This window comes from Protobothrops mucrosquamatus, unplaced genomic scaffold, assembly GCF_001527695.2.
Source record: "Protobothrops mucrosquamatus isolate PMUCROS unplaced genomic scaffold, P.Mucros_1.0 scaffold110, whole genome shotgun sequence".
Classification (NCBI taxonomy): Eukaryota; Metazoa; Chordata; class Lepidosauria; order Squamata; family Viperidae; genus Protobothrops; species Protobothrops mucrosquamatus.
Genome location: NW_015386482.1, coordinates 956267 through 968717, shown reverse-complemented (window position 1 = coordinate 968717; position 12451 = coordinate 956267). Strand labels below are relative to the sequence as shown.

Here is a 12451-nt window from a genome sequence, read left to right as displayed (position 1 = left end):
TCTAGGCCAGTGTTTCTCAACCTTGACAATTTTAAGGCATGTGGACTTCAACTCCCAGAATTCCACAGCCAGCATTGCTGGCTGTAGAATTCTGGGAGTTGAAGTCCACATGCCTTAAAATTGTCAAGGTTGAGAAACACTGATCTAGGCCTCTTCTCTTAAGAATAAGCTCTTTTGAACATAAGGGAGTTCATTCAGTTGGAGCCCGCCCAGAATCCTAAAGAGTTGCATTAAACCAGTGTTTTTTCAAACTTGGGAGCTAAGGTGTATTGACTTCGACTTCCAAAATGCTGACTGCAGAATTCTGGGAGTTGAAGTCGACGCAGCTTAAAATGGCCAAGTTCGAAAAACGCTACCATTAAACCCACGCGATGCAGCAGACGTCACCCCGCCCTCCCCCTCAGCGTCCCGGCGCGACTCCTCTGCGATTCGCTGTTCCTGCCGTCTTTCCCCGCCGCTCAGCCCTTGCAGCTGAGGTAGTGACGCCACAGGCCGCGCAGAGAGGTTACGTCTTGCCGGGTGCGTTTAATCCGCTTCCGCTTGAGCGGGTACTTCAAAACACGGCTACGTATTTATGAGCGCCCGGATTTGGATGGCGCTTTATTTCTGAGGTAATTCTTTTTCAGTTCCTCTGAAGATAAATTTATTTTCCTCCCAGAGGAAAATAATGCTTGAAATGATGCTTAATGCTCAGAAAGGAGTGTCCAGGTGGGAAAGATAAGAGACTTTTAAAGGTAATGGGGAAAAGTCTCGCTCTCTCTTCTATCCTGGGAAACCAGGTCTCATCCTCTCCCACCTCCTCATGGGCTTGCTAGTTCTCGGCTCCCATGCAACTATTACAGGAGACATAACAAAAAGGCCAGGTGTTGTCTAATACATACTCAAAACAGGCGTCTATTCCAGCTCATATTTCTGTTTAGTAGTTAAGTCCTGCAGAATAAACAATTCTGCTTCAAAAGAAGCTTAGATAAAACTTCTTGTGAAAGGGATGTGCATCATCTCCAAGAGTATAGAGTCTTTCACATGCAAGTTGCCAATGTATGTATGCAACAAGGAGATGTATCTAGGCATGTTACAGACTTGTGGTTTTATCTAGTTTAGTAACAATTGTGCAAGTTGCTAGCTTATGATTTAGACTGTTCATGAGATCAGTTAACCAGAGGTTCCTACGTCAGTACTATAACTGAAGACTCCAGAATTCAAGCAGTATTGTAAAAGAGTTTATACCAATAAATGGAAATTGTTATCTTAACCTTGAAATATTCTATCTTTCAAGCAGGTTAATCAGTTCTCAAAATGGGGACACCTATATTGAACAAATCTAGATCATTCTACACTCCTGAGAATTGTGAGAATTCTGTTCAAAGCAGCAGCTTAGGGAAACAGGTAACAAATATATCAGGAAATGTATTTTAATGTAAGTTTGTATATTCAGATTATTAAAAACAGCTCTTGATTACATTTACGTTAGCTAATGAGTACAGCCCTACGAGAACGGTTGAAGAAAACAAGAAGATCCTTTCAATCAGATTTTATTGTCGCCAAACAACTTAAAATAGATGATGAAAACAATAGTAATCAGAAGGAGAAAACTTTATCTATGGAAGAACCATATTTTGTATCGCATGCTGAGGATAAGTGCTTGGAAAAAGTTCCTGATGAAACTATGTGTTCGAAGAGTTCTGCAGAAGACGGATCACTATCTGAATACAATGGATATAATAAAGTTACGCACAATTCTTCAGAAATTAATTTGTTGGGGACAGACTGTAAACAATGGGAGCTGTTGGAGGAAAAGATGACACTAATGAAGCAGCTTCAGGAAAAAGAGGACATTCTTCGAAGGCTTAAATTAGTCAAACTATACAGAACAAAGGTAAGTAAAGTAAATATTAAGACTTCATGAACAGTTTTAAATAAGTTTAAATGTATTGGAAATAAATCCTGCAGATAAGGCTGTTTTTCAATATTTTTGTTATACTATTGCATTCCCAAATACTAACTGATCTTAGCATGACATCAAGCCAATTTATGTTCTAGTTGATTCTTGCACAATAGCTTTCCTCTATTCTAGGGATGAATAAGTTTGACTTATTGACTTATTAAGGAAATTGGTCATTTCCTTAATAAGATACTATTTCTTGCCAATATGTAAAGTGCTGTCTATTTTTAATTTAAAGCTGAAAAGAATTATTTTTATGTAATACCAATTCTAGATAAACTATGTTTGTACTCAATGTCATTTACTCATTCTTGTCTTTTTGCATATATTAAAATTATGATTCCTTGCAGAAGTCATATCCATTGTTTAAACTGTGCCAATGTTTATGTATTTTGCTTGTTCTGGAAAATAAGAAAGGGTTTTTTCCCCCCCAAACAAATGTATGTTATAATTCTACTCCTAAGTAAGATAAATCTATTCTACAAGTAATGATAAGTAAATTTATTGTCTCCAACATGTGATAAGATTTTTAAAATAGTTTTTGTGTATGATACTTTATTCTTTCAAGTTGAAAGTACACTACAAACATGGGGCAAGGGGAAAATCCTGATATTTATACTTCTAAATTCTGTGAATTTCTGTTCTCTATTGCAGGAGTCTCCAACTCCCAGGCCACGGCCTATTCGGAATTGGGCTGTATGAGTGGCTGGCTGGAGAGAGCATGTACATGCAAGTCAAGCAGCACGTATGCGTGCTGGCTTGCCACTTGCGCAAGGGGTGCGTGTGTGTGCGCACATGCATCAGCCTGCTGTTCATGCAGCCCACTTCCCATCTCCCCCTCCAGCCAGGCTGCCAAGCCGCAAAGGTTGGGGACCGCTGCTCTATTGGAATCTTTGTTTAGGTTATCCATTTCAGCTATATCACTCTATAAGTATTGCTTTTTTCTATTTCCTTACAGAATAACCCAGAAGAGTTACAATTTCTGATATCAAAATGGAGAAAGAGTTCCCAAGCAATGCTATATGAGCTGCAGACAGCCTTATCTACTGATAACAAGAAATTAAGTCTTACTCAACTGATTGACAGTTTTGGATTAGATGACAAACTCTTACATTATATCCGAACAGATGAAGATTTTACAGATCCATAAAAAATAATGTTTTATTTCACTCTTAAAAATATATCAAAAGATGACTATTTTCAAAAATTGAATCTAAGTTCTGAACTGTATGACTACATTATTATAAGAACCTGCTACCTCTTTTTGTTTCCTTTTTACTCCAGCCTCTATATTTAAATCCTGGCCTCCTTATTTAATACATTAAATTCCATGATTATGTTATTATGTCCCTTCTCATTTGTTCTTAACACAGTCTCTCTTCAAATTGCAATCATTCAGCCAATTTCTTTTGCCAAGTTGCTTTAGCATACTTTTCCATATACAAGGATATATTTCTATTCTTTTATGAGTTTTTAATTCCTCTGCACATCTTTTGGTTTTGTAAAAGTGGAATATACCAGTTTTATTAATGACAACAGTAATCTGTTACAATATAAACTGGTAAAATTTAAATGCATTGTGAATATAAATATATTGATCAAAATAAATTATGATACAATTTTTATAAAACTATCTTAATATAATAAAGAATTAAGTTGAAAGAGAAAAGAAGGGGAAAAAACTACCTTGCCTAAGAGAGTTTATTGCTAAAATTATTGCACATCAAAGAAAGCCGGGAATGTTCTCATTCTCAATCTTTCTACTTCAGCTTGAAGGATGGCCAACTCCTGGGCTTGGGCTTTTGCAAGATCTACCAGCTGCTGTCGTTGTACAATGTCCTCATAATGCTCCTTAGCAATGTTTTGGTTCAGTAGTTCTGAGTCTGTTTTTTAAACAAAAATATTCAGAATAAAATCAATCAACTGATTACCAGTCTTTCCCAAATTTCTTTCAAATTTACTAGCAGGACCACGGTAACTATCATTTGTTATTATGAGTTGTACATCATTATACGATTGATGAAACATTTACTTCATTTGCACCCCAAACACTTTTGTTTATTTTTATTTATTAGATTCATTTGCTGACTATCAGTATTACTAAAAGGCTCACTGAGTGAAGGGATCCAGTTGCTAGTGGTAGGAGATTGGTGACCATCCCCTCAAAACTATTGAAAAATCTAAAATAACAACATGGAATTAAAGACAATAAAAATGTCAGAATATATTGTAATGCTTAACAATGTTGTGGCAACTGGTAATTGACCTAGGAGATTTTACATACTTCGATAATATCCAGATTATTTTGGGAAAAAATGATTTTCATAAAGAGTGCATAATGTGACCTCACTAGCTACGTATTTAGAAGAAGAAAATCTATTGTGATCTTTTTTGGCAGAAAAGTGGTATCTGATCCTTGCATGTGACTTACCGGTAGCCTCATAAATGTGCCGCCTTTCTGATACAATAACAAGCATTTCTTGTAATTTTTTGCTGAGCTTCTGGTTTGCTACCTCTTTTAAGTGTATTTGTTTCTCTAATTCTTTAATTATTTTTTCTTTTTGTTCTATATTTTTCTTGTGAACCTGGTAATTGAAAACAAATTTATTAAAAAGGGATCTTTAGAATGTATTAAGTGAAAAGGTGCTAAAACAAATTTTATTTTTTCTGTGAAGGAGGGTAATGTTAGATTTTAATATGATTTAATTCAGAGTTTAAAAATGTAGCCAGTAACTGAAACTATTAATAGAAAGTGAGGGTCCCATCACTATAGAACATATTATTTTGGTATATTGTTTCCCCAAGTGAGAAGTTGAAGTAATTATATTACTAAAACAGAAGCACTCAACCATATAAAAGATTTGGATCCAAAGCAGGCAAAGGTGGGCCTTTTCTGTTTCTACTGGCTTCTCTTTAAAGAAACAGTGGCTTTTTTTGAGCTTCTATGATAGCTGTACAAGCAAACATACAGAAGCTTCATCAATAGACAAATGATGTTTTCAAGTTATATATGTATTATTTACTTAAAATATTTTAAATAATTCAAGTTGCTAGTGATCTTTTTATCATTTGGTTCTAACTCATTTTGATAAGCTGTCAACCAAAGTTGCTTGCAAACAACTTTTTCTTCATTCTGTTCTATCCCCTTTCCAAAATGGTCTTATTTTTAGTTATAAAAATTTGATTCACTGGAAATACTTCAGAATTGTAACAATATTTTTCCAATTATTTTTTAGACTTCATATATGTTCAATAATGTAAGATGAACACAATTGAGACAACTAAGTTAAGTTCTATAGTACACTCTTAAATGCTTTGAGGAAAAGTGATACTAAGATAATAATAAAAAGCAAATGAAACGAACTGATGTTCGTTTTTGTCTCTTGAACATTATAAATAAGGATAACTAATAGCTAGGAGCAGGTTAACTGATGCTGTAGTGCAGGGGTGTCAAACTCGCAATGTCATGTGATGTGTCGTGACGTATCGAGACTTTCCATTGCCAGCAATGGGGTGGGTGCGGTTTCGGCATGACGCATCCGGCCCGTGGGCTGGCAGTTTGACACCTCTAGTGTATTCAGAATCAGGAAGATAAATCACAGTTCATTTATGACAACTGAAGGAAGAAGAGGCAGAACTGAAGAGTGCATATTGAAATAAATCCTACTGACTGAGCTAACTTCCAAAATAATCTCATCTAGTAGTTGGGTGATGGACGTTTGTGTGCAAATAAGTTTGAAAATAAAATTGTTTTAGTAAGAGTTAATCCTTTTCATGTGGCAAGCTTTGTATACAATGGGGGAAAAAAGGTCAGTCTAGAACGGGCAAGCGACCTTGGCTCTCTTTTATGACTTGTGGACTTCAACTCCCAGAATTCCTGAGTCAGCATGGCTGGTTCAGGAATTCTGAGTATTGAAGTCCACAAGACAAAAAAGCCAAAGTTGCCTACCCCTGGTCTAAAAAAAGACAGTTTTTTGGGTGACAAATTAGGACTGTAGTCTGAAGGTTACAGATGTGAAAAGCAAAAGTAGAGGTGATTGGAAGTATTTAGAAGAACTCAAAATTGTCTTCCTTTAGCAGGTATAAATATGAGGGCATCTCATCTGTAAGTCTAAACTAAGATAAATATGTTGAGTAGGTTGCATATTCCATATTTCTTTATTACAATTTATTCCATAAAAAAACTTACCTTGTCTAGAAAGTTAAATGTTCCTTCCATTATTGATACTTCATGATTCATCCGCTTATCATAGTTTAAGACTGATAAGAACTATGAAAAACAAAAGATCAAGCTAATAAAGCTGATGCTTCCAATGTTAAATCCTAGATTTGCAATATTAACATGGCAAAAGTAATCTTCCAAAGCAGTGGTTCTCAACCTTTTTAATACCGCGACCCCAACCGGTCGTAAGTCGAGGACTAAACCGGTCGTAAGTCGAGGACTAAACCGGTCTAAGTCGAGGATTACCCAACCGGTCGTAAGTCGAGGACTTTCCCTGCCCGGGAGCGCCGCACATGCGTGGTTCTGCCCCCTGCGCCGGCCGAGGCATAGCTGGCAAGCGGCAGAGATGGAGCAGGCCGACCACCAGCTGGCCCAGCCCAAGGGAGGTAAGGCACCCGCCGGAAAAGGGGAAAAAAATGGCGGACAAAAAAATGGCGGACAAAAAAAATGGCGGACAGCCTTGCTTGGCGACCCCCGTGAAATGGTCGATCGATCCCAAATGGGGTCCCAACCCACAGGTTGAGAACCACTGTTCCAAAGGAAGATTGTTCTGCTTTCCAGTAACAAATCTTAAATAAATTCACATTTACCTCCAAAGTGCTTTTATATGCTGTCTCAGATAGAGGGCACATATACTGTAGTTGTGCTTAAGATTGTGAACCCTGTTGAATGTTAAATATTTCTGCAGAAATATGACCTTAAATTTGATCTGCTCTCCATGTAAGTCTTAAAATAGATAAAGAAAACCTAATTTACTGAATAAGTAAAAAACATACTTTTTCACTTTATAGAATAAAGTGATCCAAAACTACATATTTGTATGTTCAAAGATATTTGAATCTTTGCTTTCCACTAAGTAGCATACCTTCTTGGGCAGCAGCAACTTCAAACATTTCCAATAATTTGATCAGTCCTATACATCAACTTGGAGGAATTTTAGCCCTCCTTATAGAACACTTCAACTCAGAAATTTGGTGAGCTTTCACATGTGAACTGCCTGCTTCAGATCCTTCCACATTTCTATAGGATTAAGGTCAGGACTTTGACTTGGCCATTCCAGAACATTAACTTTCTTCTGCTTTAACTATTCTTTGGTTGTACAACATGGGGTTGTTGTCTTGTCATATGACCCACTTTCTCAGTTCAAAGACATACCCTGATATTTCCCTGTAGAATTTGTTGGTATAATTCAGAATTCAGAATTCCATCAATGATGTCAAGCTATTCTGGTTTGGAGGTAGCAAACCATGATACTGCCACCACATTTCACAGATGGGATAAGGCCTTCCCATTGGAAGGCAGTGTTTGTCTTTTGTAAAATATAAAACTTTCATCTAAGCCAAAAAGTTCTATTTTGATCTCATCTGTCCACGGAACATTTTTGTAATAGTTTTCTGGCTTATCCACATTTTACAAACTGTAGACAGACAGCAATGTTCTTTTGGAAGAGTAGTGGCTTTCTCCTTGTAACTCTGCCTTCCACATCATTGTTCAGTGTTCTTCTAACAATGGTCTCATGAACATTGATATTTGCCAATGGGACAGAGGCCTTTAGTTCCTTAGATGTTATCCTTGGCTATTTGAAAACACCTAGAGTATTACTCAGTGCTTTTTTTGTAAAAAAAAAAAAATAGGTGCCAGAACTCACACACGTCATACAACCCGCCTTGCCTACCCTACAAGGTTCCATCCAAAAAAGGTGCTGGAACTCCGTTCTGAGCGTTCTATGACAAAAAAAAAAAGCCCTGGTATTACTTATCTTATACTTGGTGAGATCTTGGTATCCTAGAAAGGATAAGAATTGCCTCCATTTGTACACAATCTGCCTGACAATACAATGGTAAAGTCAAAATTCTTCGGAAATAGTTTGTAATGTTTTCCATCCTGGTGAGTATCAACAATTATTTTTTAGAGGTCCTCAGAAATCTCCTTTTTTCAAGCCAGGACACACCTCTATATATTTGTGTTGTGAAGAGCAGATTTAATCAAAATACCCAGAATTCTATTCAGACCTCCCACACTTACACCTGATTATATTCCTACTGAGGGAAACACCTATAATGTGTGGATGAACTTGGGGGAATGAGGGGAAGAGAAATTGCTTAGGAAACAATCAGAAAAGGGAGACAGGAGCCCTCAGTGGCTTAATGGTGGGAGAAGAAAATTTAGGAAGGACCTGCACTAATGGATCAAAAATGGCAGCGGGAAGTTTGTACTTTCAGACTTGCAAGATTCTGTTAATGTAGTCTTACAATAAAGTTGAATTAATTCATCTAGTTGTGTTCCTGTCTGGTTTACCTGGGAGGCCTGACCACACCTGACTCTAGTTTCCCCTTCAAATGAACTGATAATTCTAGAGTTCACATACTTTTTTCTGCAGACAAGTACGTAATTGGATCATTTTCTTTAATAAATCAATGAATATGCCTAATATTCAGTGTTGTCTCATAGTGAGATGGGTGACAAAAAAATAATAAATAATTCTTTATATTCATTTATTTAATTGGTTTCTCTTTATCTAGTTTTAGGACTTATGTGGAGAACATATGTTTTAGGTCATATTTATGCAGAAATATTGAAAATGTAAAAGGGTTCACAAACTTATAGAATAAAACATAGAGAGGTCTCATATGCAGATATTGATGAGGTAGAATATCAATAGCAATTGCACTTAGACTTATATACCACTTCCTAGTGTTTTACAGCACTCACTATCATATGGACTTTCTAATACGGTTACATATTTTTATATCATCATGATGTATTTGAAAATATGAACTTACAATCTGATGATCTTTTGTAACATTTAGTTTTTGTATATCTCGAGCCTTTTGATTCAGATCGTCTACTTGCATCTGCATTTTTCTATGTTCCCATTCCAGCTGAAATATCCCTTTACGGAAATCTTTACTTTCTACCATACTGGCAATCTTTTTTTCTCCTTGAGCCTTAAAAAAAAAGAAATATTTCTTCATGCAGCATATTGTTTTAAAACTGAATTCTAATAAAAGGTAGATGAGATTTCGTAAAACTGAAGGGAAAATGGCAAAGTTAACTCCTTTCAAATTAACAACATTTGTGTGCTAATTGAATATGAAGGATTTAAAAGCAAAGACAGCCATAATGAATAAGAAAGAAAAAAAGTTATATGCTCACTGGTATTTAGGTTCAGAGTTAGGAGAGTTGGTTATATTAGTTGGAGCTTGTAATATGTGATAAGAGAATTAAAATAAGGTTAATTGTTGTTTAAAAAACTAGAACTGTATTTAATTAGAAGTTGTAAATGCAAAGAAAATAACTTTGCATATAAGTCATCTTCAGAGGCTTTATCTTTTCAAAGAAAGGTTGTTACCCAGATCATGCTGTTCAGCTCTTCAATAATAGTCCTGTTGATCAGAATAGCATCTGTGTAATCTGGTATTAAGTGGGTGCCATCTAGTTCCACTTGCCCTTGTTTAAAAAGGAACTGGACCATCAAATCTAATTGAAATCTCATTTTCTGCTCCCGAAGCCTAGAATTATATAACATTTTAAAAACAATATAACTTATTTTAAAATTTTACCAGAATGTTGATCAGAAAAAAACCCATCTAGACTACACTATTTATATAACTATACAGGTAATCCTTAGGTTATGTCCATTCAGTAACTGTTCAAAGTTAAGATGGTACTGAAAAAGTCATCTTACAACCAGTTCTCACATTTATAACTGTCACAGTGTTTCTGTCATCACATTATCAAATTCAGGCATTTGGTGAGGACTATCTGCATTGGGGGAAAAAATAGAATTTTTAATCTGATGGGTTCTGCATTCTGTAAGGTAAGAATGACCCATAGATGCTTTCTTTTTCAGAGGGCAACTCTTCCATTGTCTGCAATAATGTTGAATAAAGAACATGATTAACAATTATAATGTTTTCTTAGAGTTTCACTCCATAACAAAAAGATCTTTTATACTTTGGGTACTGTAGTATAAGTTTATTTAGTCAAGATTACTACTACTGTACTACTATATTATTATGGTATACTGTAATATATATTATTATGAGATAATATATATAAGTACAATAATAATGTAATATATGCTTTTATAATATAAAAGAAAAAAACAAACTTACAAATTGATCTCAGCAAAAACATGGTCAATGTCTTTCCGCAGCTGTTCATCATCTTCAATTCTTTTTTGAAGATAAGTTTGCATCTCTGCTAGTGTCAGGGCTTTTTGCTTCACCTTTGCAAAAAGGAAAATAACCTTTAGAATTTTAAGATTAATACTACTTTCAAATCACATTAAATTGTCTTTTACATCATTCATTTACATCTAGAGACTGATGGAATGTTTGAGTCCCATGAAAATAACAAACCACTTTTTGCAAAATAAAAACTAGAAAGGATTTAAAAAGCAGCAACCTGCCTGTGCATGACTGGGACACTGTATGTTTCCCATTAGCTCGGTTCTGAGATAATTATTTGTTTGTATAAAATATAAACAAAATATAAAGGTCAAATTCAAATTTGATTTTAAATAATGGAACCTTATACATACTTGCTGTTCACTTTCTACTTTTCCTCGCCTAGCTATACAAAAGCGTTCCCAGTTAGTGATGTCAAGCCCCTCAGGTCTGTTTTCAGGATGGTCCATTTCATCAATTGCTTTCATTAAATGGGCGAGAGCATCTTGATACATTTTGGCAGAGCCCGGCCGTTCACCATACGGATTTGCAGTATCTGTTTGTACTTTCATCTTCAAAGCCCTTCCATTATTGAACACAACAGGCAAAGAAAAATTTAATGTCTCCTGCGACACATTACATATACAACAGAAAAAGCTGTATATCACTAGTTTCATTTTGTCTTTTTAAAAAAAATCTCTATAGTATGTGTGTATTATAAACTAGCATTTTTAAAAACTCTATTTATTTGTATTTAATTTCTGATGATGAGCACTGATGATGTTACCTAGTTTGGGTAATGTAATGTCTGCAAGAAAACAAGCAAGCTCGGAGAGCACTAAGCACCCCTCCTGTCAACCCTGAGCTACAAATATTCTCCTTTATTTTTTAATTTCTACATACAGATCAGTAGGAAGGTTTGCAGTATTTCTTAATTTAAACAGAGATTATTTAGCTGTGTTATTGTCATTTAGACAGTATATTGTAGGTGTTCTTTGTGGAGCATGTGTTATTTTGCTCTGTGGTTGTATAGTATTCCATTTGTTTTTTAAAAAATCTTTTAAAAGAAAAAGGAGTGTGGCAGGCCAAAAGAGAGACTTTTATCACTAGTAACTGTGGCTACTACCATGTCATATAACAATGATTGCTTTATTGGTCTGTTTAGACATTTTTGTCATGTATCTGCCCTTAGAACTGCAAAATGAACTAATTTAATAAGCTTCAATGATTTTCAGTTTTTTTTTCAGATACTATCTATACAACTTCAATTTTTGCTTTAGAAAGCAATGTTGCTATAATGGTTCTTATAAGACTATTACTGTAAGAGGCAATTCACAGACTTTCAGAAAATGATGGAACTAATGAAATTATTCTACCTTGGTCGACGTTTATAAAGTTTGAATAGTTGATCTATATAATGAGTTTGAAGATCTGAAAATTCCTTTCTAAAGCCACGTTCCATAACCTATTGGTCAGAGAGAAAACAGAAGTCATTTAAGTTTAAGACTTTATTATGCCTAGTTCCAGTTCTGTTACACATAATGATTACATTTACAGAAAATAAGAAACTTTAAATTAAGGAATTGTCATATCCACTTTGCAAAATAGTTGCTGACTTCAAGGTGACATGACAAGATCTTTCCCAAATCAGCAGCATACATAAGGAATTCAATAAGAAAGTGTGGTTGCCAGCTTAATCAAAGCCCCCCCTGACCCTTTGTCCCTATCTGCAAATTGATGCACATACTGAAAAGTCAGGGTTTCAGTTATACTGTTATGAATGCTATCTTCATTTTTGAGCTCCCTTGATACTGTTGTACTTGTTGGCTGCAATATTTTTGTGGGCAGAACAACAGTCAAGATGGGAGTTGTGTGATTGAAGTCCTGTCACTTTCTATGTATAGCCAACATCATGGTGGGGAGGAACAGACTCAGACTCAACCCTTCCAAGACCGAGTGGCTGTGGTTGCCGGCGCCCCGGCATAGTCAGCTGGTTCCATCGCTGTCTATAGGGGGCGAAACTTTGGCCCCCTCAGAGAGGGCACGCAACTTGGGTGTCCTCCTGGATCCACGGCTGACACTGGAAGATCATTTGTCGGCCGTGACCAGGGGGGC

At 35.8% G+C, this 12451-nt stretch overlaps 2 protein-coding genes across 3 annotated transcripts in view; one reads left to right on the top strand and one right to left on the bottom strand.

Moving 5' to 3' along the window:
• Window positions 1-590: 590 nt before the first annotated feature.
• SFR1 (SWI5 dependent homologous recombination repair protein 1) lies at window positions 591-3618 on the top strand. Of its 2 annotated transcripts, none has more exons than XM_015812785.1 (4): window positions 591-611; window positions 1280-1386; window positions 1472-1876; window positions 2901-3618. In XM_015812785.1, the coding sequence occupies exons 2-4, from the start codon at window positions 1297-1299 to the stop codon at window positions 3090-3092; spliced, it is 687 nt and encodes a 228-aa protein (XP_015668271.1). In that variant the 5' UTR covers window positions 591-611; window positions 1280-1296; the 3' UTR covers window positions 3093-3618. The 2 variants fall into 2 exon arrangements, with proteins under 2 accessions (XP_015668271.1, XP_015668270.1); XM_015812784.1 differs by having other exon boundaries at window positions 599-611; window positions 1277-1386.
• CFAP43 (cilia and flagella associated protein 43) overlaps window positions 1685-12451 on the bottom strand; it is a 47835-nt gene continuing 37068 nt past the window's right edge. Inside the window, exons 32-40 of the mRNA XM_029283498.1 lie at window positions 11713-11801; window positions 10711-10918; window positions 10283-10395; window positions 9517-9676; window positions 8948-9112; window positions 6132-6212; window positions 4374-4527; window positions 3629-3825; window positions 1685-1783 (exon numbers count right to left, since the gene is read on the bottom strand). Of these exons, the coding sequence (XP_029139331.1) occupies window positions 3656-3825; window positions 4374-4527; window positions 6132-6212; window positions 8948-9112; window positions 9517-9676; window positions 10283-10395; window positions 10711-10918; window positions 11713-11801 (1140 nt within the window). The 3' untranslated portion in view covers window positions 1685-1783; window positions 3629-3655. The remainder of the gene's footprint in view (window positions 1784-3628; window positions 3826-4373; window positions 4528-6131; window positions 6213-8947; window positions 9113-9516; window positions 9677-10282; window positions 10396-10710; window positions 10919-11712; window positions 11802-12451) is intronic.